Source organism: Lasiodiplodia theobromae (assembly GCF_012971845.1).
Source record: "Lasiodiplodia theobromae strain AM2As chromosome Unknown scaffold_1, whole genome shotgun sequence".
Classification (NCBI taxonomy): domain Eukaryota; kingdom Fungi; phylum Ascomycota; class Dothideomycetes; order Botryosphaeriales; family Botryosphaeriaceae; genus Lasiodiplodia; species Lasiodiplodia theobromae.
The window spans coordinates 1,685,515-1,712,117 of NW_023336399.1; the positions used below are offsets into that span (position 1 = coordinate 1,685,515).

The window sequence follows — 26,603 nt, forward strand, 5'->3', positions numbered from 1 at the left end:
GGCCATCATGCATGTTTCGAGACATGACAGACCAGGGCGGGAGCTAGTTAGAGGCGCCGGACGCCTCCGCCGCACAGGCGGGGGCCAGAGCGTGGGGCAGCAGCAGCTGGGGAGCAGGAAGGCGCGAGCGTCGCACGCACGTGACGGAGCGACAGCAGCCGCCCAACCCCAGCCCGTCAACCCTTTAACTGCCACCGGCCGACTCCAGCTCCTCCCGATGTCCCAGTCCGACCCGCATCATGGCCGAGCCCGAGTCCAGCGCTGAGTCGCGCAAGCGCCGCCGCGGCCAGCGAAGCAATCGGCCCTGCGACCCGTGCCGCCGCCGCAAGACGCGCTGCATCGTCGAGTCTGGCTCTTCCGGCGAGTGCACCGTGTGCCTGTACAGACAGACCAAGTGTACCTACGAGGAGTCGCCCCCCGAGCGCCCCTTGCCTCGCCGCCCTTCCAGCACTGCCGCTTCTACCTCCACCGTCGACATCCCCGCCCGCCACCCGCCCTCCAGCGAGGTCGCCCACCTGTCCCCCGGATCCGGCGACATCCCGAGGTCTGCTCCCACCCTGCCGCAACTCCCTAGCGTGCGCACCAACGAAGAGCTGCCCTCGGATGTGCTGAGCTCTGGCGAAGCCTCGGCTGCCGCCCTCGAGGCTGCTCGCGAACGCCAGCGCAATGGCGAGACCATCAGCGATGCAGACCGTGCCAAGGGGGAGATGTCTCTGGGCCTGCATCCTACGCGCTTTGCCGAGCTGTACGGCTTGGGAAGTGACATGGAGCCCATCCTCATGGTGCGTCTTCTCCGCTGCTCCAGCCTCTCACCCGTGCTAAGCTCAAATGCAGCGTCACCGTCCCTATGACGCCCTCCATCACGAATTCCGCCTTTCCACGCACGCCATCCGCCGCGTGCTCGAGCGGGATCAAGGCGTCGAGTACCCGCTCTGTTTCCACATTGTGGGTTCACCTGGCCCGAGCCAGAGCCACTTGACTGACCCAACTGCAGGTTAGCGACGAGAAGGCCGCCGGCTATTCCTCTACCTACCAGGAAGTAGACGCCATCGAGGCCTGCGTCAAGCCTTTTGGCGAGCGCCTTGTTCGTCTGTTCTGGCGTGTTGTTCAGCCATCCTACCCGGTCCTGTATAAGAAGGGCTTCATGGAACAGTTCTCAAAATCTTACCGCTTCATCCCAGGCCCTCTCCTGGGAGCCGTCTACCTAAACGCAATCAACTGGTGGCATTTTGACCCCTTACTCTCAACACACCCTCCGCCCGACCTTTCCACCCTGAGGCGGCTTACCCTGCACGCCATTCAAAACTCATATCACCGCCCGCGGCTGTCTTCGATAGAGTCCATGCTCCTGCTCTTGCAGTGCAAACCCGAAGACCCCTTAAATCCCGACCATACTTTTGGTTGGGGCTTGGCCTCTCAAGCACTGGCAATTGGCGAGGCTTGCGGTCTCCACCTCGACGCCTCTGGCTGGGCCATTCCGGACTGGGAACGCACCCTGCGCAAACGCCTTAGCTGGGCTTTGTACATGCAAGACAAATGGACTGCCTGCGCGTATGGGCGGCCAAGCCACATTACTGACGACGAGTGGGGCGTGAAAGAGCTTGATCCGACGGACTTTGCGGATTGTGAGGCAGATCCAGACGATCCCGCCGGACTGGCCGTCCAAGCTGGCCAGGAACAGTTCTTGCACATGGTACGGCTATCACAAATACTCGATGTTGTCTTGAAAAGATTCTATTCCGTCAAAGGATGCGTAAACCAGGACACTGTCGATTTGTACACGAAAGCGCAACCCATCATAGACTCGCTGGCCACATGGTACAGGGCCATACCGCGCTCTCTGCACATGGACTCTTTGCCTCCAAGGCAGCTTTGCCCAAATGGTAAGTGTGTTTCCTCTGTGGGTTTTCGTGAAATAGAAGGCCACTTCCGGAAATACTTCTGCATGACTACAGAAGGTTAGCAAACCGCCAGACGCCCTAAAGCAACCATACAACTGCTTGCATGATTGGTTCAAGCTGTCTAGACTATCACGTGGTTTCGGTATCTGTAGCCGGGTAGTTTTAGCCAGGTCCACGTCTCCCTACTACGCTTTTTGCCTTGAGGTCGCCCACCTCTCCGATACTGATTCTTCATAGGATACCTACATCTTGCTTATTTTGGCGTTACAACTCTCCTGCTCCGCCGGCTCGTTAGGTCCACGGCACTTGCTCCGCTATGCTTGGACATACAAGTACTAAACGCCATTCGTCAATACGCTTATGATACGGCAATGAAGGCCACAGCTTTGGTTGCGTTGCTTCGCCCAGAGCATCTGGATGCCTTTTGGTATTTTGGTATGCTAGAGACACGACCTTGGCGTGCGAGGGCTGACCTGTGTCTCATTTAGTCTCACCGTACCTTTTTTCTGTCATTGGATCTTTTACCACCCTCTTACTAGTGACGTCGCTCACGCCGTCGGAACGAGACCACTGGCGTGAGACGCTCAATTCGTACATTTGGACCCTCCGCACCATGAGTAAATCAAACGAGCCCATCAGATATGCTGTCAACCGGCTCGAGGGAGCAATCTTGCGTGGGCTTGAGCATGCTCTGGTTATTGCTGTGGACGGTCCATCGACCGAGATGGCCGAGACGCCTCAGCAAACGTTTGAGGCGGGCGTCAACGGATTTGGTTTTGGGATCTCTGAAGTCAACGACTGGGACTACCAAAGTCAAATGCACTTGGGCGCGTTTGATTATTTGAGTAACAATGCACCTGCTGCGCCGATGCAGTAAATAACCATTAGAACGGCATTCGACGGGCCACAGGTAACCAGCGGAATATTGGCAGGATGCGGAGGTAGGCACATGTCCTTCGAGGGATTTGGACATTCTCTGAAGCGTGCGTTGATCCCTCATGGCGGTCTTCCCGTCACGCATCTGCCGCGGCCTTCGTTCCTCGACGCAAGGCGTTCCCTGTGACCTGTCATTAGCTATGTTTGGTTGGGGCCTGCTATTTACAAATGCTCCGAAAGGCGCAACGAAACATCGGTCAACTTAACGGCGCCATCTTCTACAAAGATACCCAGCTCTTTAGTCTCTTGTCTTGTACTTTCTAATGTACCATCATTTGTCTTCGCATGCAATTCACCGGTCTCTGACGGAGAGCGCTTCGGGAGGCGATAGCTTATTGACCTGCCCCCGACGAATATTTCCAGGACGTTGGTTTGCACAACCACGACAACGGGGCCATCGACTACTAGTCCATTGTGGCGGCCAATCTCGGGGCCGTCGACTTCCCTGGGGAGGTACTGCTTGTACTGGTCGGCCCAAAAGTCGTCGAGGGGTGGATCGTCAGACAGTAAGACGACGTCGAAACGATTTGGTGCAGTCGGCTCAAAACGCAAGCGGTGGCCCTTCATGTCTTCGTTGGCACGGAGCAGAAGCCCAAAGGAGGTGGCGTCGTGTGAGGCAATGGTAAACTGGAACAGGTAGTCGACTGGGTCAGCTGTGTGGCGCATGGGAAGGAAGTGTGCTGATGTTTTTCCAGTGGAGATGAGATCCAGAACAGGTGGCAAGCTGTCGGCACTCAGTTCGGTGGCCGTCTCGAAGGCGGCGTGGAGAGCTTCCCGGCTCGGTTCAAGCACGAGGGCCCCATCGGCGTTTGCAGAGACCTCCCTCGGGGTGCCCATGTCTCCACCCCACAGCCACTTCCCGTCGCCGTGGTAGCGGTCGGCGATCCATCCAAAGTAGACACGCTTTGAAGGATCGCCGGCCTTGGGGCATGACTTGGCGGCGTACCAGCGCCGGGCATCAAGCCTGCCGCCCGAAGCGGCGCGGGGGGTGCGGAAGGGACCTCGCGGGGAGGAGGCGACTTTGTACACGGTCCCAGCATTGGGCGACGAGAACCTCGAGTAGACCAAGTACCAGTTGCCGTTGGGAAGGGAGAAGAGCTCGGGACACTCTGGGCAGAAGAGGTCGTTGGGTGCGTAGAGGGGCTCGGGCTCGGCAGTCCAGTGGTCGAGGTCGTCGGAGGTGAGAAGAGCTATGCAGCCACGAGTCCAATAGGGCCCGTCGGCGAGGCGGGTGGCGACGAGCATCCAATAACGGTTCTCGGCCGAGTTGAAGAAGACGTAGGGGTCTCTGAAGTCGATGTCTTCGAAGAGGGTGGCGGTGGAGGGCGAAGTTATGGTGATGGGAGTGAGGGGCTGGGCAAAAGTAGAGCCGTGCTTGTCAGAGGACGTGGCATGCAGGATGACCTGCTTGCCGCCGTGCTCGAGGTTGTAGCCGGTGTAGAAGATGTGCATGTTGGCGTCAGGGCCCTCGACGGCGGAGCCGGTCCAGGCGCCGTCGGCGTCGGGAGCATCTGCGGTCTTGCCGGGATGGAGGGCAGGCTGTTCGTCGCGGACCCAGGCGACCAGGTCTTTGGAGCGCAGGTGGTGCCATGAGGAGCGGAGCCTCGGCGGGTGGTGGATGGTGTTGTGGGGGGTGGCCAGATGGAAGAGATGGTAGGTATCGTCGACTAGGATGGGAATGGCATCAGCGGCCGCCTGCGAGTCGGACGGCCTGCTGTAGCGAGAGACAGGCGAAGGTGCAATGAGAGAAGGCATGGCTTGGTCCTGACAGATGCTCGGATAGCTGCATCCTCCAGCAGGTGGTTTTGGGCGTAGTGATATAAGCCACTGCGTGGCCGGGCCGCGAGTCATGGGCAGCCCGGCAGTTGGAGGGCGTGCCGGTGGACGGCCGGCCGGCCGTGATGGGCGTGCGACCGGCCGACGGCGGGTGGGTTCACTGGCCAGATGGGTATCTCAGGGTCCGCGCCATGAGCGCTAGGAACCCCCTAGCACCACGGACTTCTCCAGCTTCCCCAGATGCTATAACCAACGCCCTTCCGCCGCCATACACTCGCCCGACGCCGTCGTCCGCTGCTTCCCTGCACCCTTTGTACCACCTTCCCCCTTCGCTCGCCTGTGGTGCAACGGCACTCAGGCGCCATGGCCCGCATCGAACATCCCTACGCGTGGCTTTTCTGCGCCTTCGCCGCCCTTGGGGCTTGCTTGTACGGCTACGATGGTACGAGAGGCGTTTCTTGGCCGCTTTCACTTTGCCATGCACTCACGCTAGAGCCCAGGCGTCTACTTCACCGGCGTCAGCGCAATGGACGTCTTCGTCGAGCACTTCGGCACGCCCAAGGCCGACGGGACCGGCTACGAGATCAAGGCGTCCGACCTGTCGGTCATGACCTCGATGATCAACGTCGGCGAGCTGGTGGGATCGCTGACGGCCGCCCCATTGAACGACTTCCTTGGCCGCAAGGGGGTTTTCCTTATCGGTGCCCTGACCGTCATCGTTGGCGTCGTCCTGCAGCTGTCGACCGACCACAGCCATGCATACATCATTGGTGGCCGCGTCATCCTGGGCTACGGCGTCGGCGCCTTCTCGTCGACCAGTCCGCTGTACATTGGCGTAAGAGCTTTCCTCTTTGGTCTTTTCTTTTTCTATTTTTGGCCGTCCTCGTTCCGTTTCCTCGTCCATGCCGACTTGGTACCTTTCGACTGCAGCGCGCGGCATTTCTCGTCGGTGCATGCGGCTTCCGATGTCCGCCAAGTGGCCATAGCTTTCGGCATAAACTACCGACAACCCTATACATCCTGCAAGTGGAGAAATAACGGCAGTGGCTTGCCACATGGCTCGTGCTGCGGTGGAGCAATGGGGCAGACTAACGCCTCCGGGTATCTCCCAAGCGGCCCTGGGCACGGCGTCTGGTGACCATTGAGCCCATCTGCAAGCTCTTTCTCCGTCCCGGCCTACCGAAGAGCTGGCTCCTCTCTCTCTCTCGTTTTTTCCTTGGTAACGCTTCAGATGCCGACAACGTGTTGAGGTGTGAAGGAATCAACCAGCAACAACAAACTGACGAACATGATCAACAGGAAGTGGCACCAACCCACATCCGCGGCCCGCTGCTAATGTGCTGGCAGCTCACACTGTCAGTCGCGCAGATCGTGGCTGCCGCCATCAACCGCGGTACTGAGTCCATGACGACCACCGCCGCCTACCGCATCCCCATGGCTGTGCAATTGATCTTCCCTTTGCTTGTGCTGACCTTCCTGTGGTGGGTGCCCGAGTCGCCGCGCTGGCTGCTGCGCAAAGGCAAGGGAGAAAAGTGTGACGATGCCCTGCGCTTGATCCACCGTGAGGACAAGACCTACTCGTCGCACGCTGATATGCTCGCACTCCAGAAGGACATTGATGATGAAGCTGCATTGGCTAAAGACTCGTCGTGGCTTGATCTCGTACGAGATCCCATCGAGCGCCGTAAGGTTGTTTATTCGGCCGGCGCCCTCATTGCCCAACAGATCAACGGCATCCAGTGGTTCTACTACTTCGGTACCGTCTTCTCTCAGGCCATCGGCCTTGACGATCCTTTCTTGATGACGTTGATTGTCTTCATCATTCAAGTCGTCGTTGTCTTCGCTGCCGTCTTGTGCGCCAACAAGATCCCTCGTAGGCCTCTTCTTCTCGTCACCACGGGTATCATGACCATCTCCATCTTCATCGTGGGTTGTCTGGGTATCCCTGGCGGCGAGGTGACCGAAACATTTGGCAAGGTCATCATCAGCTTCGTCATCATCGAAATTACCGCTTTCAACTTTGCATGGGGACCTCTCGGTTGGACCATTGTGAGCTCTTATCCCTGTTTTCAATTCTACTCCAGCCACAGACTGACCCCGTGGTTTTCTTCCTAGGCATCCGAGATGGCCGTCGGCCGCAATCGCAACAAGATCTACGCTATCGCCGTCGCCTGCTTCTGGGTCACCGTCTGGGTCACCGTCTTCACTCTGCCGTACCTGTACTACTCGGCGAATTTGGGGCCTAAGACCGGCTTCGTCTACACGGGCCTCTGCTTCGTGTCGCTGGCCTATGTGTGGTTCTGTGTTGGTGAAGTCACTGGGAGGACGATGGAAGAGATCAACGACTTCTTCATGAAAGTAGGCTCCCCTCTCTTTTCATTCCATTCCTTTCTTTCTCCCTGTGCACATGGCATCTGAGTTTCAGTGGCTGACTTTCAATCCGTTTCTTCAACCTCACAGGGCATTCCAGCTCGCAAATGGGCCGAGCAGCCACGCCGACCGCACCCAGAAGACGGCTCCGATACTTATGAAGTTACAAATGAAAGGGCTAAGAACGATCAAGCTTAACAAACTCCATAAGTTGATTGCATTTACCTCTTAGCTGGACCGTACTTTGGCAACGGGTTGAGCCCTGCTACCTTGCTCTGTTACAATGATCACTTGTCCATATCTCCGCCAACGCAATTACTGTACAGTAGAGTAAAAAGAAAAGAGCGCTTGGATTTGTATCTACCCGGGCTTAACATATTCTTTGCATGGAGTACGAGGATGAGATCTGCCTGGATGTTTTTTTTTTCTTCCTCTTCGTGTCCTCAACGAGATGTCTTGGCGATCATCCAATAAGATAGCCCGTTTATTATTAGATTGATGAACGATAAATGTATCCACCATCCCCTCTATTGCCGGGAGTGGGTCGCGACGCTAGCCCTCGGACTCCGCTAACCTAGAGCATGATGTGACGCATCCAATTATTTTAACTTGGCAAGGATTTGCGGAATAGATCATGAGACCATGGAGATGCCGTCGCGAATGGTGACAATCACCGAAGTTTCCGGGACTATTGGCGGAATGACCTTTTTAGGATAAAGAAAGGCTGTGCCAGGTCCGATGCTAACTGGAGATCGATGTATCGCGATGAGGATCGTAATGAAGCCTATCTCGTGAAACAAGGCGAACGGCACCAGGTGTGGTCCGCACTAGATAAAAGTTAATGTTGCAGCCGTGCTCGATTGGGATACGTGCACGCCATCCGTGAGGGAAAAAGTATGAATATTGTAGTACGGAACGCCGCTCCCTTGCTAAAACGCCCATTCGGTATTGTGCTAGGTACCCAGAAAACCCGTGAACAAATCATTAGTCAACCACCCAGATCCCATTTTAACCATCCGTTCATCCATCTACGAAGACGACGCTGCCTTGAGAGCAAAGGCAAACAGACTGTCCATTTGTACCCACTGCCGACCGTTGCGGTCCAGATACGATTTGACGACATCTCTCCATGTCTCGAACCTCTCTCGGTTAACCTCTGCCAAGATGGTGACCTTTTCCTCAACTTCGCCATTGACCCCCTTGCCCATGCTGCGCTCTTTCGTTATCGTCGCCTTGGTTTTGTCAACGTCGAACAAGCCCTGCAGGTACAGCAGCTGGTTGTACATGGCCTTATCACCATACTCGTAGCCCATACGACCGGCGCAGCCGAGACCTCGCCCTTGAGGACCCAGGCACCGGTGGCCGTATACACTCATTTGGCGAGTGCGTGCACCGCAGGCTGGGTCATCGCAAACAAGCCAACCGGCGTAGTAACGTGCCGTGTGTTGGCGAATCTGCGCTTCGAGCTGCGAAGATACGGAGAGCGTTGAGATGAGACGACCGCAAGAGGTGTTGGTGCAAACCAGGCCATCATGTGAGACTACCTCTGGCGTCTTAGCAATCCCACGGAACGTCGATCGGTGTTTGCATGACGGGCACCGAAGCGTGAAAGGCAGCGAATCCTTGAAGCGGACCTCATCTGGTATCTGCGATTCCAGAGGGTGGATCTCGACATCTTGCGAATTGCTAGATACGGTGCTGACGCGGTACTTGGACGTGTCAAGACCAAGGCATTCCGCAAGACGAGTGACATTGGTGCCTGCAATGGGGGCACAGAGACGCTCGACGGGAGGCAGGATTTGCTTGTGGAGGTAGTAATCGATGTCTGTGTGTGTCAGTCATGAGTGTAGCGAAGAACAATGCGTCTATTAGCTTACCAGGCTTGAGACCAGAATCAGGCTTCAGGACATCTTCAAGGGTATAGGCATTCTTTGCAGCAGTCTCGGCAGATCCGCCACTTTCGCCAGTGATGACGAAGGACATGACATCTTTGGCTTTGACGTGCTTTCCTTTTGCCATAAGGCGGAGCGCGACCTGGACAGAGGGCATGCTGTTCGCATTGGGGTATTCTTTAGGGTCTTTGCCGAGCTGGGTGAAGATGGTGTACTTCTGAGCGGGGATCTTAAACTCGCGCATCTTCGCCGCCAGTTCCCGAAGGTACTCGTGGATCTTCTCGACGACAGCTTCGGGATCTTCTCCAGAGAGCAGGAAGTTGAGAAGCTTCGACGACGTTTCCTTGGACAGAGCACAGTACTCCCTACGTCTCATATCAAGACCCTTAACCTCAAGCTTCTCCGTCCACTTGCCGTCCACCTCGATCATGTTGATAGCGGCATACTTCTTCTTGGCATGGAGAAGCAGGCGGCGGAACACGTTATCGATATCAATCTCAAGAAGTTTGTAGCTGTCGTTGACGTCTCTCTTGAACTCGTTCCCGACCTTGAGCGCGTCTTGCATGTTGTCCATGTTGGTATTGATCATGACGGAGTCGGTATCACCGTAGATGACACGAAGCATCTTACTCTCAGCCAGATCCTTTGTCCTGCGCAGAATCTCACGGCCTTTGTATGTTGTAAGCATAGCAAGAGGACGGGCATAGAATCGCGATTTCGTGTAACCAAGACAACCGTACATGGAGTTAGCAGTGAGCTTCAAGGCCATTTGCTTGATGTCCCAGGTCGCGAGTTCGTCTCGAGAGGCCGTGGGATCCTTCATTAGCTTCTTGACTTCCCTTCTCCGATTGACGAGTGTGGCAATGAGTCGAGGAAGGATGCCTTGGTCTTGGGATGCGTCCGGAACTTCGGGAACCTTCTCGTCCTCCTCGCTGATGTCGGACCGCTCCACAGTGGTGAAGCAGATGTTGAATTCCTGGATAATGCTGGGATACAGAGAGTTGAAGTCCATGACAAGAATGAAGCGGTCGTAGAGACCCTTCTCGGGCTCGAAGACGAGACCACCCTTGTACTTGTCCTTCTTCTTGGCATCGGCACCCTCTTCCCCTTCCACAGACTCTTCACTCGGCTTTTTGCTGCCCTTGCCAAAAACCTTGTCGGGACAAATGTACTTGTTACGGTGGAATTCGTGAAGCAGAATGTACTCGTTCCGCTCGGCTCTAGTACCCCCTAAGGTGCGTCCCCAAGAGTTGCCAGCAAGATTGGTGAGAACCTTGGTCAAAGGAAGCATTTGAACCTTCAATGCAATGGCCGCAATGAAGAAGGTGTCGGCTTCACAATGTCTGAGATAATTCATCAGACCTTCGCGCTTCGTTGCCCATGTCTTTAGTGCCGTGTCGTTGTCAATATCTTGACGGAGTTTGCCTTCACCGAGGACCAGCTCGCACATCTCGTTCAAGCTCCAAGACTGACACTTGGTCATCAATGACTTGCCGAGATCATTTGCCAGATCACAGAGGAGGCGACCTGCCGCAATCTGCCTTTCAGCAAAGAAGCTACCGCTACCTTTTCCGAGGTTTTTGGGCCACTCCCTTCTTCTCAAGCGGCCGATCCTGTGCCAGCCAGGGGTCTTCTTCTCACGCAGGCGGTTGAGAAGAATACTGTAGTCGACATCCTCAAGACGGTGACCCATGATGACGTCGGGGTCCATTTTGCCAAGAATCGCCATGAATATACTGAGAAGACCCTGCTCGTTCCTCTCCATCTTGATGGTACCGGCATGCTTCTCAGCCTCGTATTTGAAACCAGTTGGGTAGGAGTCGCCGTTGGGACGCATGACAGTGAACGTCTTGCAAGGAAGTTTTTCAGCAGGGGTAGTATCTGTCAACGCAACATTCTCGTAGACCCTAGCACTGGCGACAAGAATCTCCTGCTTGTTATCCTTGGCGTTGAAAGTTGTCCTCAGTGCGATGCTCATCAGCGTAAGCGGAGGGGCCTCGAGGTTGTCGGCGTCTCCTAGGGTAGTGATGCCACTCGGCTTCTCGACTTGGAATTCGAGCTTGCACCACGAGGCGTTGTTGACCGCGTTGAAGTTTGCCCCCTCAATCTTCAACCAGCATGGGCCCATGATGTTCTTCCATAGCACGAACTGTTCGAAGATGGACGTGTTGGCTCCGAATACGTGAGAGAAAGTCTCTCCTTTGCAGTCCGTTGGAAGTGCCGACTTGGTGTAAGGATAAAGAAGCTTGAGGTATTCTGCTTCCTTCGGGATGCCGGGAAGTTCGAAAGCGTATTTGCGAGTGGAGGGCTTGATCTTGTGCATGTCCACTTGGAATCTAGACATCAGCCCGTCCACCTCTTGATAGACATCACCCATGCCCACCTCTTCTTCCGTATCCCGGCCGTGCTTCTGGCGGTATTCTCGGGGCAGGAAATACAATTTGCGGAGGATGTTATCAATCTTTGCAAAAGCACTGACAAAATTCCCGGTAGTTTTATCCTTGACCTTTCCAAATAGGAAGAGATTGCCGCTGGCCTCGGTATAGTCGATCCAGAAGAACTTGAGGCTACCGTCATCTTCGAGAGCACTTTCAGGTCTGAGTTTCCCCATGGTATACGAGTTTTCAACCGCAGGGCTGCTCTGAACGTTCTGCCCTTGGACGATATTGTTCCAAGTGGGCTCAGTGTCTTGCGATGGTCGTGATTGGGGTGGACTAGACGGTATAGAGTACGGATCCTGCTTCTTGATCTTCGGCGCAGGCCTGCTTCCGGCCATGTTGACACCTGCGGTTCGAATACCGGCATGGCCAACAGCCTGCTCTACCTCCATGAGATCATCATCGTCTTCTTCCTCTGCTTTCACGTTGACCTGAGAAAACTTCCGCTCAACAGCCTTCGTCACCGGGGATGACGGTAGTGGCGGGTCGCTCATCATCACATCATCGTCTGCCGGCGGGATGTAGTTGTCTTCGTCTAATATACTTTTGGTTGGTGGGGTATCGGCCATGATGTTGGAGTCTTCAGCCTGGGTCTGCCGGGGCTTGGATTTGCGCTCTTCGATGGGCGGGGAGAGAAGGCGAGTCTTTCGTCGAGTCTCAGACTTCACGGGCTTCATTCGCGGGCGGCTGGGTACGTTGGCATCGACTTCGCCCAAAAGATCGGCCATGAAAGCCTCGTCCTCAACGGTTTTCGCGGGCTGGGCCAGAATCAATATGCTGTTGCTATTGCAGAGGCAATGTAGAGCTCACCTTGGGTTTGGAAGCAGCGGTAGCAGCCTGTGCGCTGAAATACTTGTTGATACCATTTTTTGCTTTCTCTTGTCTTTCGCGGTCCTCTTCCCGCTTCCTCTTGGCTACAAGGAGGCGTCAGTATAGTGCTCTGGGTGAGAAGACGCAAAGTGTGAATTCTCGTACCAGCTTTCCCCCTCAGCGGGCGTTCTTCCTCGCTCTCGCTGTCGTACTGGGGCAGGCGTTCGGTGTCCCAATCCTCTCTGCCGTCGTCGGCATAACCCTCGCCATTGTCGTCGACAACGAAATCATCTTGATCAAGACGGCTGCGGACAACCTTCTTGTAGCCCTCCTCGTCGACTTCCTCATAGAGCTGCTTTTCCTCTTCGACCTGGTAGCTGTCGAGGCGAGTCTTGCCCGCGGCTCTCAGAGCTCGCAGCTCGGCCAGGGCTCCTCTCTTGGCCATTTCGAAGAGAGCGGGACGAGGAATAGCAGATTAAAAACTTCTCCGAGGCGAAATCATGCGTAAAGGCGGGGCGGCGAGTGTGTGATGCTGCGGGGCGTGGATGGTGTTTGGCGGAGTTCGGCGTGCGAGCGTCGCGAAATAGCGCGCGACGCGAGACGCGACCCGCGTAAAGTGACCGTGCACGCGCTGTGCTGTGGCAGGGATATGCACCAACCAGAGCCCCGCCAAACCAAACTTTCACATCATCTTCTCCGACTGTTACCTGTCCCCTGCAATACCGCCACCATGCCGGAACAGGTCTCCCGGGAACCGCTGGTCTGGATTGACTGCGAGGCAAGCCCTGCGGAGCCCTCTCCCAGCATCATCTCACATAGCTTACCTCCGCCAGATGACGGGCTTAAATGCCGAGACCGAGTCAATTCTTTCCATAGCTTGCTTCGTCACCGACTACGACCTGAACCTGCTTGATGACACTGGATACGAAGCCATCATTCACCACGACAAGGCTAGGCTCGACGAGATGGACGCCTGGTGCACAAAACACCATGCCCTCTCAGGGCTCACTGAGGCTGTCATAGCCTCCACCACCACCCACGAACAGGCTGCCGACGGTCTGCTCGCATACGTCAAAAAATACGCCCCAGAGCCTCGCAAAGCCCTTCTCGCCGGCAACACGGTCCACGCGGACAAGACCTTCCTCAAAAAGGCTCCCTACAACCTCTTGATCAAGCATCTCCACCACCGCATCCTCGACGTCAGCGCCATCAAGGAGGCTGCCAGGCGTTGGGCACCCGAAGCTGTCCTCAAGAAGTCTCCGCAGAAGAGAGGCCTCCACGAGGCCCGTGCCGACATTCTAGAGAGCATTGCTGAGGCAAAGTTCTACCGTGATATATTCTTCAAACCTAGCAAGCTACCGGACCCCGAAAATATATCTTGATTTCGCATGAGCAAAGCACATTTAGCTTCCTCGCTCCCAATAATATCATCGGCCCATGTGCCCTTGCTAAGCACCGAGGTTGATTGCCCTTTGCCTGGTTCTGGTCTTCTCTTTTCCTCGAAACTCAATTGCCCATGTGTAGGTGAAACTGTTCCCTAGGTATCGGTTCATCTCATGAATCGTCATGTAGCGAACGGGGACCTCTCACATCAAGGTCTTCTAAGCAGCGGATTGCCCTGCTTTATGTTCTCTCATGTGCCACATCTTAGCGTCACAGATGAGGGTGCATGAATCCCCTACCGCACCCCAAGGCTCTTTGACATCCCATAATCCAAGGCTGGCTTTGGCATGGCTCAATCGGCTCCTTATTCTCGGGACTTAATCTTAATCCTGATATCCTCCACCCACAACCAGCTTTGAAACTGGCGGAGACTGCGGCTCTTGTCCAGATCATCTGCATTCCGCCCTGGAGGAGGTATATGGACCACCCGTGTCGTGGCCTGATTACTGATAAAAGTTGACGCCGTTAGATTCATTCCTTTGCGTAAGCAGAGTCTGGACCATCGCTTTCTAATCATTCATGCACGGCATCTCCCCCTTACAAAAACGTCCAGTAGTGTGTGAGTAGTGGACAAGACGTGCTGGGTGCCGTTCAGGCAGTAGTTTCTTACGTTAATGGTATCAATCAGGTCTCCGTCCCAAGTGCATATGGCTTTCTCAAGATCAACACCCTAAACCAAAGAGGATGAAGAAACTATAATACGGCGCAGGAAAGCACAGTTAGAAAAGGAAAAAAGAAAAAACAGAATGACGAAGGTATCATCCATTCCGTGTGGCGGGAAATAGGAGATGGTCCGGGGAGGGGGAATGAGCGCGACAATATGACTTACATGACCGCTTCTTGGCTTCTCGTAAACCACAGTTGGAAGACAGTGGAATGCCTATTAGGCAGAAGAGAATAGCAGAATACCAATCCCCGTACCATGGATCGGACGACGATGATAAGGTGCCACCTGGAACGGTCAAGGACCAAGACCGTAGGAATAAAGTGCGAGGGCTGAATAATGGTGGTTGATTCGTCATTTGTCCCTTGTTACTGTATTAAGACGCCGGGGTCGCTATACAGAGACTCCTGTCCAAACTTGAGAGAGCTTCTCTCAACTCATCCGTGCACGGCGTTTAAACACATCAACCTGACAGATGCGCAGAATTATCCATAAGGTATCTGTAGGCAGCGTAGAATATATACGTGCCGAATGACTTATCAACAGCAAACGAGGTAGCAAACAAGAGAGGCGAATAGCATGGAATCCACCAGATACTCCGTCACAACCCAACCACACCAACAGCATGGAGAAGCTCATAAATAGAATCATGACTTTTTCCGTTATTGCTACAGACTCGATTGTGACCCTCATATAGTCTTAGCACGTAGGGTACTCCCAAAAGTAGGAAGCAGTAAAAAAGACAGGACCTAAATCGTAAGTCCTTACCAATCAATCGCAGTTTCCGCGAGTGTCGAAGCAAAAGCAGAGAAAAAGTACGAGCCCCGGAGTAGACGACTAAAACCCAGGGAGAAGAAGCATAACCGGAAAGAGAAAGCCACCCAAGTATCCAGGCTGAAGAGGCTAAGGAGGCCTGACAGCTGTCACCCTCCCCAAGAGCAGGTCTTTTCTCCAACCCCGCTTCCCCATTTCCACTCGAGTCCTCCACGACGTCATCCTTGGCCCGAGAACTTGAAAGGAAAAACCCACCATTAGATCCATCAAATCGTACACTCGAATTCCCTTTTCATTGGTTGAAGATCATCCTGAAAGGCTCCAGTAACCATCCCTCATTCCGTCGATACGTAGGTGTGCATGAGCATGGTTTACGGGGATGGGTGTTCTAAACGGGTAAGCAGATATTAAGCCAGGATTCTTGTGGTATTCACCAGTAGGGGCGACGGTTGTAGCCATCGTCATAACCACTGCGTGCACCAGGGCTCCTCGGCCTGCCACGGGGTGACGGAGGGCGGCCGTAAGGCCTGTCATGGCCGTTCATATAAGGGTCGGGCTCGTAGCCACGGCGAGGAGGCGGGGGGCCACGGGCATCGTAAGGGTCATCAGGGTAGCGGGCGCGCGGCGGCGGGTAGGCATCATCGATCGGGGGCCCGCGAACGCGAGGAGGAGAGCGGGCGTAGCGATCGCGCGGGTCGTAGTAGTCGCGAGCAGGCGAACGACGGCGGTAGTCGTCGCGGCGAGGGCTGTAGCCACGAGGAGGACCGCGACGGTAGTAGTCGTCATCGGGAGGCCCGTAGCCGCGGCCACGGACGGGCGAACGCGACCTGTAGCGCTCACGCGGGCGCTCCTCCTGGATCTGGTAGCAGTCAGAATCAAGACGGTCGTCGTAGTAGGATGGCTTGGATGGCCTGACATCTTGAACGCATCGGACAGCCTGTCCCTTGAATTCGCGGTTGTCGAGCTTTTCGACGGCGTTGCGGAGGTCGTTGGCAGTCTCGTACTCAACGAATCTGGCTTGGTTAGTGTCATTGCCAACTTGCGCTCGACAAGAGTCGTTGCTTACCCTCGGCCGTCGCGCTCGCGGCCAACCTCGGAGTAGACGACGTCCAATCCAGACTGGCGGGCGAAGTCCTTCAAATCCTATAGGTCCAGTGTGTAAGTTCCGGCCACGGCAGAAAATGGATGTGCGGAGACAAGCGACAAGCAAAGGGAAAGGTCCAGTCCCGGTCCAGATGCTTCCAAACCACCAGTGAAAGAAACAGGCCTCGCGTGACTCCATTGGCTCTCCCCGGGACAAGACAAGTGAAACAGGACACCAGCACTCTACAAGCGGGAGGGGGGTGAAAGGCGGCCGAGAAGAGAGACCAGCGTCCGGCTGCCGGGAAGAGGAGCGTCCCACAAGCGGAACCTATCAGCCCGGAAGATGCAGACGACGCGAACCGGTGCGTAGCTGGCTCAAGGTACAGGAATGGTGACGGGAACATAGACATGGGAAGGGAATCCAAAGGTCTCTGAACCAAGTGTTACGGGGAGATTGCTAACCTGCCAGCTCGTCTCGACGGGAAGACCAGTGATGGACATGCGGAACGGGGTGCGCCTGGGGCGCGGGACGGCGCGCTCCTGGTGGGAGTAGCCATCGTTCTGGCGGCGCGAGCCGCGGGCGAACTGGACTACGAGGCGCTCGCCCATGAAGTCGGAGCCATCTGCGGTGGAACAGTGTCAGAAAAGCGCCGATCGCTCATGCAGGCGGCTGGGGCGTCATAACGTACGGAAGGCTGGTGGTACAGGTCAGCGAAGTGTCTCACGAGCGCATGCGGGGGCTGGGCGGCAGACTCACCAGGAACGACATCTCGGGCGTCCATGGCATCCTTGTACTCGATGAAGCCGAAGCCATTCATGAGCTTGATCTCGGTGATCTCGCCAGTGCCATGGGTCGCAAAGTGGGCTTCAACATCGGCCTTGGTGGCTGTGGTGTCGAGGATTGCTAGTCAGCGACGCGCATCACTCCAGGAAGAAAAGCGACAACGGGGCGGTAGTGGTGATGGTGGTGTTTTTTGGTGTCAGTCCCCGCGAGGCCGGCTGTGTCCAGCAGCGATCCAAATCCATCCAAAGCGTGGGTGGGGGGCGATCCGATCCAGCAGCCGGGCAGGACATCAGGGAATGAGCATACCGTTGCGAGGAAGGTTCCCCAGGTAGAGGCGAGTGGACGACACCTCAGTCATGACGGGCAATCCCTCGAAGCTATCCAGCGCAGGCAGTAAAAAAGGCAAGGCAGGTGGGGGAAAACAACGGCCGCGGTGTCCAAAGCGAAGTAGAGCAGCGGAGCCGGCGGGCGGATGGGACAGGACGGGGATCCGCGATCCTGGATGGCGAAGGACGGGCGGGTGGTGGTGTTGGAGAGAGAGAGAGCGGGCGGGCGCAAGATGGAAAGGCTCCGTCGCTGACGGCGTGGAGGCGGCCGGCGCCCTCGCTTTGGGGCGCTATGGCCAGCCTGGGTTAAGCGCCACCGTCGAGGCGCGATCCTCCGGGCAGAGTTTCGCACAAGCCGTTTGCCCCGGCAAATGCCCAACCGCAGATGCCCGCGTCGCCCGGCTGCCTGCAGCCCCAGCTCGAGTGTGCTGCTGTGGGCGCGCCTGCAGTGAGGCTGCTGCGCCCAAGCCGCCCGCTCCGCGAATCAGTGCGCGCGTGGAGGTGGCGCTGCACGCGAGCCCGAGCCCTGCACGGCATCAGTGCCTCTCGCGTCGCCGCCCAGCCTGATCTCAGCACACCCCACGGCACTCTCGCCGCACGCCATCGCTGCCGATTGCCCGCCCTGCGTGACGGCCGTGCCCAATGCTGACAACGCTGCTCGACACACCATTCCGACGTCACGCACCTGGATCTCAAAGACGAAACATCAATGCAATTCGCACCTTGCGTGCCGCTGATGTGCGCCGGTAATTGCACTCAAATCGAAACTCAGTATACAGCCCAGATGTTTCCCGCCCATGATGGTAGTAAAACAGTAACGGTACCCAAAAACGCCGTGCCCTATGGTCCTGCCTCTCAATTCAGCAGCTTGTCTGCCGCCTTGGAAATAATGCGCGCAGCCTTGTCCGCCTGCTGCTGTGCCAGCGTCCAGTTGCCCAGCTCAATTGCGTCTCTCACTGCTGGGAAATACGCCTCGTCGTACCCGCTCCATGCGTCAGGACCGAAGATGACGTGTTTGAACTGCTCGCGCCCTGGAATGCCGTGCTGTTCGCCGTCGTCGTCGTCCGTGTTCTTGCCGCCGTCCGGTAGGTCGAGCAGGTGGGTCTCAAAGTTGGACATGCGCGTGTTGTGCGACAACCGCTGCATTCCCATCGAATTTGTCTCGTAGCCCGAGCGTCCGCGGAACTGGCCCCACCACCAATCCTCCCAGCCTTCAAACTCTTTCGCATTTCGCTCGAGTGTGTCGGCTGCCTCTCGCAAAGACTTGAGATCAAGCTGCTTGCCTCGCGTAGCGTCCTTTCCGACGGCATATTTCTCCAGATCGTGGATGTACCCCTTGACTGCCATTCCGTAATCTTTCAGGTCGAACGGATAGATCGGCTCTTGCGCGAGCTCGAGAATGAGGAGCACCCAAATCTCGGCAAGCGTAGCGTGGTAAATGAATCCCGGATCACCGTACTTGTCCATCCAGTCGAACGTCTCGTAGCAGCTATGGTAAGGATAGCCATTCTCAGGCCCATCGAACATGATGTCGATGCTAGAGCATCCGGCAAGATCCTGGAACGCGACATAATCACTGCCAGCACCCAAACCTCCCAGCTTGCCACCTCCTTCATTCCAGATTTCACCGACGGTTTTGTTCTGCAGAGGGTCCGCCACGCGAGCCAGGACCCGATTGAGCGCTGATTGGAAAAGAGGAGATCCTAGAGCCCGAAATTTGTCGCCAACGACGCCGACATCGACGTTCAGATAGGCAATGGCATTCTCGCGAATGTCATTGATGTGATCTTCCACGTACTCGGTTGAGCCAATGATGTTGTACTCCTCAGCATCCCAAGAGGCGAAGTAAATGCTGCGGAGAGGACGCCACCCCTCCTGGACCAGAAGGTCGAGTGCGGTGATCACTTCCATCATGACCGCCGTTCCACTACAGAGATGTCAGTAAGAGGAAAACAACTCAGAAACTGCAAAGGGAACAAACCCTCCAGCGTCAGCCGATCCGAAACACCAGGCATCGCGGTGATTTCCGACAAAGATCTTCTTGGCTGACACCTCGACACCCTCAAAAACTCCTAGAACATTCCAGATGGGTTGTTTCTCCTCTTCGTCCTGCTCATTCTGGAGAAGCACAAGTGGCGAGGTCTTGTCGCCAGTCCACCACTCAACGTCCGGAACGCCACCTACCCAGTCTTTAGGTGCCTTGTCGCCGTGGCCCTTGAGCACTTGTAGCAGCGGTTTCGCATCGCGCCACGCGAGTGGCATGCTGGGAATGTTGGGCAGGGCCGGGTTGTTGTCCTTGCTGATGCGCTTCGCATCCCTCCCGCTTCCGATGCCAGGAGTAAGCACGTCGCCGACGATCCAGGCGGATTGGGCAACCGAGCCTCTTTGAACACCATCTTCCGGTCTCCATCTTCCTTCCGGATAAACATCTCCTCTTACAAAACCATCATCCTTCGGGTCCGAGTAGATCAAGCATCCGATAGCGCCATTCTCCTCTGCGAACTTGACTTTCATCGCGCGGTCTGACATGGTACCATAGTATCGAACCAATACGATTGTGCCGTTTACGTCAATTCCACGATCCTTCAACCTCTTGAAATCTTCCTGGCTGCCATAATTGGCGTAGACGAGCGGGGCGGTGACATTACCGGCCCTCGACATTCCGTGGAAAGCCAAGGTCTGCTGTTCGGGGCCAATACCTGGCACAGCAAGCTCCTCCTCAAGCTTCGCCTCGTATCTAAATTCCGGTGGGTCGACGATGGCGACTCTCCGGCCTTCCTTGACAGGGTAGTTCAGGTAGACATTATATTCCAGTGTGGCAACTTTATCCATACCAGCCTGCGTGAAGAAGGACTCGATCCAATTAGCCAAGAACTTGTCGCCCTTGGTCCCTGCGACGTGATCGACGCTGGTAATGTGTTTTAGGTTATCGCGGATGCGTTCCGCCGAAATCTTGGACTGTACAAATGAGCGCGCCCACTCTGGGTTGAAGGGCGCCATGCCGCCCCGGCCGAGGGGGAGGACGGAGGTAACGAGGAGGGCGTAGACGAGCGAGGCCATCATCAGCACGCCGAACAGGCGCAGGATGACGCTGTAGCCGGGGCGCATGTGCTCGGGTATAGATGGCACTCTGCACGAGAAGGTTGGCCAGCGGAGGGGTTTGCGCAGGCGCGGCAGGCGTATCGACGACAGGGTGGCACCGATGCTCGAGATGCGCTTCGAGAAGCTCATGTTCATGCGGGCACGACGGCTGCCGTGGGGTTGGCCACCGGCCTCGATAACCTCCAGCTGCTCCATTTCGCGATGCAGGCCGGCCTCCTCATCCTCGCTCTCCTCGACCATGTCGGGTAACGACAGGTCGCTCTCCATGCTGTCCCGCACTGACTCGACTGATGGCTGCTGGTATCCATCAGAGCGGCGCGATGCTCCTCCGCCACTGCTCCCTCCTCCGCCGCGGCCGCCCAGTAGGCCTTGCCGCTCCGCATCGTCGCTGACCTCGTTGGGGCCGAGGTGTGAGAGGGCCGAGGGCGGCCGTGATGAGGTGGCTTCCTCATAGGTGGGGATGGGGAGGCTCTCGTGGGGATCGTAAGGGTGCTTTTCGTCGACCATTGGTGTGGTGGTGGGACGCCAGGTCCCGGGGGGCTATGACGCGGCGCGCGGATGCGGGTGGATGGATGTTGGTCGGGGTTGGTGTGGCGGTCACTGCGTGCTCATGGTCGCTGGCGGGGGGGCGACTGGCGGTCAGATCGAAGGAAGCGAACGAGCGTCGAGAAGGCTGAAGGGAGCGTGGTGGTGAAAGGAGACGGTGCGTATGGCGTTGCGGCGGTGCAGGCCGTGTCTGGAGCAGGGGAGATCCGCTGGGCTTGTCTCGAGTGCTCGGCGACTCGGATGCGCATTACGAATTCGCCCTCAGACGCGCCTCCTTGTTACCTTGGCGCTCCGCAACACTCGACCTCCTCCAGCACGCCGCCGCTTCATTCGCCGCAAGCAACCACCGTCCCCGCACTTGCGCCCTGTGCGTCGCGATGTGCGATGGGCTCCACATTCTCGACATCTCACCGAATTCTTGCGCCCCAGCTGCAGCACCGACTTATCCGGCTCGAAGGGTCCGCCGAGATGCTGGAGCCAAAAGCCATGGTGCACTAGCTATGGGGTCCCGCTGATTGGCGTGCGTCAGCAGCTCTGAGAAGACGCTGTTCTATTGCGCTGATAGGGGATGCGTAATTCTGCAGGGACTCATTTCGCAAGCTGGAGGTGGCTGAAAGCAATGAAATACCCCAGCACGTCGGCACCACGCTGTGTCCCTTTCTCAATCCCAGTGCTTGTTCCGGTTTGGATTCACTCCCTGCAGCACATCTGATAATAGCAGCAGCCTCAATCTCCCAAAGCTTGATCGCCGTAACATGCAAGATAACCTCGGAATACATTGTCTCCACATCAATTGCCAGTTGGTCTTAGCTCCAGGTCCCGAACAGTCCGTCCACGCACCCTCCACACGCAGTCTTACAGCAGCCTTCAGTTCTTCGCAATATGAAAACCTCTGTTGCTCCATGTTTCTGCTTTGACCAACCTCCAAATACCATCTTTATATATTTCTCCCGCCCGTCACTGAGATGGTCTGCCCGCTCACATAGCTAAACAACGGGCCCGCCACGGCCAGGATCGCACTCGCCGCCTCTGTCGCAGTGCCAGGCCTGCCGAGCGGGATATCCGGGAAGCCGCCCTGAGCCTTCGCCGCGCCCTGAGCCTTGGGAATGCCTAGTGCGACCTTGCTGCCGTCGGGTGTGGTGACGAAGGCGCCGTCCTCCTTCGCCGCCGTCAAGCGGGTGAGGATGTGCCCGAAGGCAACCGTATTGGCACGAACGTTGAATTGAGGCCCCCACTCTTTCGCGATCGTCTTAGACAGGCCGACGACGCCCGCCTTCGCGAGCGCGTAGTTGGCCTGCCCCGCGTTGCCGTGCAGACCCGACGTCGACGAGATATTGATGATGTTGCGCGGCTCGCCGTCCTTGACCCGGAAGTAAGGCGCCGCCGCGCGGACCAGTTTGAAGGGCGCCGTGTTGTGCAGCGCGAGAATAGTGTCCCACTGCTTATCCGTAGTCTATCGCAATCGTATATTTAGTCTAACAGTTCCGTATGATTCGGTTTGTATGGGATCGTGGAAAGGAAGCAATGGCATACCTTATGAATGACACCGTCCCACGTGAATCCTGCGTTGTTAACAATGATATGGATCTTTCCGTTGCCAAATTCTGCTGCCTTTTTGACCAGCTCGTCGATGTACTTGTCGTCCAGCATGTCGCCGGGCACGGCGATGGCGCTGCCGCCGCTCTCATTGATCTGTTGCGCCACTTCCTGTGCCTTTTCTGCGAAGAAAAATAAAGCCGTTAAAGCCCCTTCCCAGCTGAGTCGTAGCATTTAGCGAGATACAACTTACTGCCGTCGAGATCCGACACCACGACTTTGGCGCCCTCGTTCGCGAACAGCTTCGCCGTCTCCGCGCCGATACCCTGGCCAGAACCGGTGATGATAGCGACTTGCCCTGCGAGCAGGCCCTTGGGGTAATTGAGGTGGCCAGCGATCTGGCTCACTCGACTAGTGTACGACATTTTGTGGACGGTCAAGCAAGTTAAACGAGTGCTAGTCGACTAGGTCGTCTCCTCTCACTGCTTTAAAACTTGTGCGGACCAACGCTGAGGTAGTGTGCAAAGTTCTCTGCAGATGTTCAATTGCAATGGAAGGTATGATATACAATGGAAGAGGTTGGTAGCTGGAGAGACGCGGCGTTAGCAAGGAAATAAACCCCAGAAAGCGGAGTAGCTATGGGGTCGAAGCCCGTCTTTCCAAAATTACCGAGGATGATGACGCCGAAGCGGGTATGGTGCAACGTGCCGCGGCAGGGTCCAGCACCGCGGCACCCGACCCGGAATAGACAGTCACTCGCAAACATTGGTGGGAACAGAAGTATTTCAAACTCCTCTAGGGAGCCTTTAAATTTGAATTTATCTTACTAGTTACGTATTTGTTTTGGTTGTATGTGCAGAAAGCGACCATTATGCGCTTCTAAAAAAATCATGGAGATATAACGCCCAGAAATGCTGATCAAAAACACCCAGCCCATATGCTGCCTTCATTTCCATCCATCTCATCATCGTCATCATCACAAACCATCATAAAAACATACTCGCCAAGCCAGCTTAGCGAGTTCCGCGTGAGCGTGTCGTCTCTTTTTAAACTTTTTACCTGCTCGACCTCGACCTCTTGCTCTTGCCCAGCTCCTTCCTGTTAAGTGGCTCATCCGGGAAAACCCAGCCGCGCAGGCGCTTGGCCTCGCGCTTCTCGCTGAGGTTGGGCTTGGGGATCCAGGCATCCTTCTCCTGGCAGTGCTGGCGGGTGAGTGCAGCAGGGCCGCCGACCTCCATGCGCCAGCTGCCCTGGATACCAGGGAGCGGGTTCTCCTTGGCCAGCATGTGCAGGTACCAGAGGGCCAGGCCGGCCGTCATCTGGGGAGTCTGTTCGCCCGTCTCCGAGTCGACGCGCAGGCCGTGGGTGGAGATGCGGATGGGAGCGCTGAGCTCGAGGTAGCCGAAGAGCGGCACACCGGAACCGGCGTCGGCGCTGACAGTGGCAGTGTCCATGGTCTGGCCAGGGTCGGAGGGGTCACCACCACAGCGGACGCAAAGCATCTCGATCTCAGTCATGATGAAACCGTAGCGGCAGCCGTGCTCGCGCATGACGCGGTGCAGGTGGGCGAGGCCAGCCAGGTAGTAGACCTGCTTGTTAGGGGCCTCGGAGCGCATACCAGTGTTCCACTGGTCGTACGCCTTGACGATGCCGACAACACGGCCGCGCTGGTCACCGTAGATGGTCTTCTCGTAGTCGGTCGGGTAGTTGGACACAAAGTCGACAGGGGTCTGGTTGGTGGGAAGACCCTTGCGGGAACGGAGAGACATGTGCGTGTTGCCCTGAGCGATGTTGAGAGCAGCGCTGATCTTGGTGCCGTAGTAGTCACGGACGATGTCGTGAAGGGCAGACTCGCTCTCAGGCATCATGTTGGCCTTGGGCGGGGTAGGGAGGGACATGGCATCGATAGGGATCTGAAGGAGAGGCATCAGTCCGGGGATGGAGCTGATGGTCTCGATGTTGAAGTCATCCCAGCTGCGAAGGTTGCGGATGTCCCACCAGTAGTGGCTGCCGGTCAGGTTGCGAGCACCGGTGGTAACGCGCTGAACAAGAGCAGGGGAAGGGTTAGCGCCGGTAAGGTAGTCCAAAAGGGTAGTAGTGGCGGCAGGCTGGTCGAAGGCACCGTACTGGAGCTCAGCGGCCAGGGGTTGCTGGACAGGAGGGGCAACAGCAGGGATCTGGTCCTCAAACGAAGCTGTGGTCTGCAGGGGGAAGGAGTTCATGGGCATGGCGGTTGCCAGGTTGTACGAAGCCGCCTGAGCCGCCGAGGTCTGGGTGACATAGTTCGGGAGGTTCCGGTAGGTAGGGTAGCCATAGCGGTTGATGACGCTCTCGTCAATGCTAGTAGCGGAGCTAGAGCGAGAGTGGGACCGAACACCGGAGGCCGAGTGAGACCGAGAGTGGGTGGCCATGGAAGGGCGACGCGAGAGGTTGATGGGGGAGTTCAGACCCGAGCCGAAGCCGGCATCGTAGGCGGACAACATGGACGAGGGGGCCGGAGAGCCAACCGAAGCGTTGCTGAGCGGGCTGGTCGAGCGGCGACCCACAGACGAAGGACGCGCGTAGGGGTTGTAGTTAGAGATGCCGCTGGCAGCAGACGCCGTCCGGCGGTGCCTGATGGGGCCAGAAGTCGAGGGCTCAGTGGTCTGATCCTGCGACCGGATCTTGGGCAACAAAAGAGGGCCATGCTGACGGATGGGAGATCTCGCCGGAGTGGAAGCGGCGGGGAGACCGCACTCCGGAGAGGCATCGGGCGTCAGGTAACCCGAAGGGGCCTCAAAGGAGGTCTGAACATCCTGGCAGTAGGAGCCGTAGGACGAAGGAGGGGTGTGCTGTCTCGAGTACATGGTGACTTTGGAGATTGTTGCTTCCGGACTGAGGCGCGTTAGGAGGGAGAATGCCAAGCGCAGAATCGATTGGGCACTTACGCAACGATTTAGAAAATAAACAAGAGGTGATTAACAGAGAAGAGCGATTAGGTGGAGACCGGCTCCAAGACACACTCCAAGACAAACAGTGAAAGGAAAGGGGGCACACGAAGAGACTCGTGGGTCTCGCTCGGACACACGCAGAGAAGATGGTTTGTGAAGATAGGATGACTGGAGAGGAGGGCAGATGGGGTGCGGCAGAGCCGCTGGTACTTATTTCCAAGGCTGTGAGGCCGTGACATCCAAAGAATCTGGCAGAGCCGGGGAAAGTGGGACTAGCGGCAAACAACTTGAAACACACTGATCGACGGACGGACCCGATTTAGGGCCCCGAAGCCATGTGCAGCGAGTATCAGGTCCGTGTGTGAGTGCGTCCGACCAGCGGGCAGGATGCGTGAAACAAAGCGCCCAATGGAGAATGCTTATGCGCAATTTGCTTTCTGAGACAGGTGCTATTATGGGCATTATGCTTGGGCGGGCCGCCTGCTCGGCCGCTCGAAGAGGCTTCGTGCGTGCTCATTGGGGTAGTGGTGCTACGTGTGGCCGCCGGAGTGCTGCGCTGCCGGGCGATGCGCTGCGCGGACGGGCGGCAGGCGAGACGGCGCTCTGGAGTTAATTTGGGACACTGCTCGAGTCCGAAAGCAGTGCTATTTGCAGCGCTGGCGCCGGGCCGGGGCGCTTGGAGCGCGGCCGGTGAGCGACAGGGTTCGCGAAGTCGAGAAAAGCTGCAGCTGGCGCCGGCGAAAAAAAGCGCGTCTGGGCGGCGCGATTGGCTGCGCGGGGCGGCCCCCTGGTCGCCGATTCCTCCAAGAGTCTTACCGCTTCGACAACTCACTGGCCCACAGCGAAAGTTCGTTTCGCAGCTGCAGCTACTTCTGCATGAGTGACTCACACCTGCAAGCGGTGAGCGCTGGCCGGCCACGTTGAGTCCTCAGGTGCTCAAATTTTGCACCTCCCCGACGTCAACCCGCACGCCTAGCGGTTTCCTCAGGCCTTCGCTCCGGTCTGGCGGCCTTCGAGAACTTCTCCGCTCTTGACCGCTTGTCTGGCGGCATCTCGCGCGGCCGAGAGCGTGCTGCTAGCGTCAGCGGGTCGCGCCTGGTTGCACGGCCGGCTGCGGACCACGGCTTCCTACATGCGCGCCTTCGCTGTGCGGCTCCCGACGCGCAGCAGCGCAAGTGCTGCAACGCTGTTGAGGTGCGAATAGCCGCTCGCCTTGGACGCCTTCCCCGCGAAGCGCGCGCGCGCTGATTGGCCCGCAAAAATACACAGAGCCGCACCGCAACCTCGCAATA

The 26,603-nt window shown here is 56.9% G+C and overlaps 9 protein-coding genes across 9 annotated transcripts; 3 read left to right on the forward strand and 6 right to left on the reverse strand.

The window, feature by feature from the left end:
- Positions 1 to 239: 239 nt before the first annotated feature.
- Positions 240 to 2,778, forward strand: LTHEOB_512 (Nitrogen regulatory protein otam; the record flags this gene model as incomplete). Its single annotated transcript, XM_035514230.1, has 5 exons — positions 240 to 782; positions 835 to 945; positions 995 to 1,883; positions 2,139 to 2,336; positions 2,441 to 2,778. The coding sequence occupies 5 exons, from the start codon at positions 240 to 242 to the stop codon at positions 2,776 to 2,778; spliced, it is 2,079 nt and encodes a 692-aa protein (XP_035372514.1).
- Positions 2,779 to 2,914: 136 nt separating this feature from the next.
- On the reverse strand, positions 2,915 to 4,592 carry LTHEOB_513 (Glycoside hydrolase family 32; the record flags this gene model as incomplete). The annotated part of the gene is made up of 2 exons (XM_035514241.1): positions 2,915 to 2,958; positions 3,107 to 4,592. The coding sequence occupies 2 exons, from the start codon at positions 4,590 to 4,592 to the stop codon at positions 2,915 to 2,917; spliced, it is 1,530 nt and encodes a 509-aa protein (XP_035372515.1).
- Positions 4,593 to 4,976: 384 nt separating this feature from the next.
- Positions 4,977 to 7,181, forward strand: LTHEOB_514 (Sugar transporter; the record flags this gene model as incomplete). The annotated part of the gene is made up of 5 exons (XM_035514252.1): positions 4,977 to 5,055; positions 5,114 to 5,448; positions 5,961 to 6,662; positions 6,729 to 6,971; positions 7,074 to 7,181. 5 exons carry the CDS (start codon positions 4,977 to 4,979, stop codon positions 7,179 to 7,181), a joined length of 1,467 nt encoding a protein of 488 aa, XP_035372516.1.
- An 830-nt stretch (positions 7,182 to 8,011) lies between these two features.
- LTHEOB_515 (DNA polymerase alpha catalytic subunit) lies at positions 8,012 to 12,568 on the reverse strand (the record flags this gene model as incomplete). Its single annotated transcript, XM_035514263.1, has 4 exons — positions 8,012 to 8,808; positions 8,861 to 12,071; positions 12,124 to 12,227; positions 12,289 to 12,568. 4 exons carry the CDS (start codon positions 12,566 to 12,568, stop codon positions 8,012 to 8,014), a joined length of 4,392 nt encoding a protein of 1,463 aa, XP_035372517.1.
- Positions 12,569 to 12,956: 388 nt separating this feature from the next.
- Positions 12,957 to 13,505, forward strand: LTHEOB_516 (RNA exonuclease; the record flags this gene model as incomplete). The annotated part of the gene is made up of 1 exon (XM_035514274.1): positions 12,957 to 13,505. One exon carries the CDS (start codon positions 12,957 to 12,959, stop codon positions 13,503 to 13,505), a length of 549 nt encoding a protein of 182 aa, XP_035372518.1.
- Positions 13,506 to 15,434: 1,929 nt separating this feature from the next.
- Positions 15,435 to 17,229, reverse strand: LTHEOB_517 (Pre-mRNA splicing factor; the record flags this gene model as incomplete). The annotated part of the gene is made up of 6 exons (XM_035514285.1): positions 15,435 to 16,017; positions 16,071 to 16,147; positions 16,550 to 16,710; positions 16,777 to 16,782; positions 16,845 to 16,973; positions 17,178 to 17,229. 6 exons carry the CDS (start codon positions 17,227 to 17,229, stop codon positions 15,435 to 15,437), a joined length of 1,008 nt encoding a protein of 335 aa, XP_035372519.1.
- Positions 17,230 to 18,052: 823 nt separating this feature from the next.
- Positions 18,053 to 20,806, reverse strand: LTHEOB_518 (Glutamate carboxypeptidase; the record flags this gene model as incomplete). Its single annotated transcript, XM_035514296.1, has 2 exons — positions 18,053 to 19,124; positions 19,179 to 20,806. The coding sequence occupies 2 exons, from the start codon at positions 20,804 to 20,806 to the stop codon at positions 18,053 to 18,055; spliced, it is 2,700 nt and encodes an 899-aa protein (XP_035372520.1).
- A 976-nt stretch (positions 20,807 to 21,782) lies between these two features.
- LTHEOB_519 (3-oxoacyl-(acyl-carrier-protein) reductase) lies at positions 21,783 to 22,806 on the reverse strand (the record flags this gene model as incomplete). Its single annotated transcript, XM_035514307.1, has 3 exons — positions 21,783 to 22,298; positions 22,379 to 22,563; positions 22,635 to 22,806. 3 exons carry the CDS (start codon positions 22,804 to 22,806, stop codon positions 21,783 to 21,785), a joined length of 873 nt encoding a protein of 290 aa, XP_035372521.1.
- Positions 22,807 to 23,436: 630 nt separating this feature from the next.
- LTHEOB_520 (Sialidase-like protein) lies at positions 23,437 to 25,227 on the reverse strand (the record flags this gene model as incomplete). Its single annotated transcript, XM_035514319.1, has 1 exon — positions 23,437 to 25,227. One exon carries the CDS (start codon positions 25,225 to 25,227, stop codon positions 23,437 to 23,439), a length of 1,791 nt encoding a protein of 596 aa, XP_035372522.1.
- Positions 25,228 to 26,603: the final 1,376 nt, after the last annotated feature.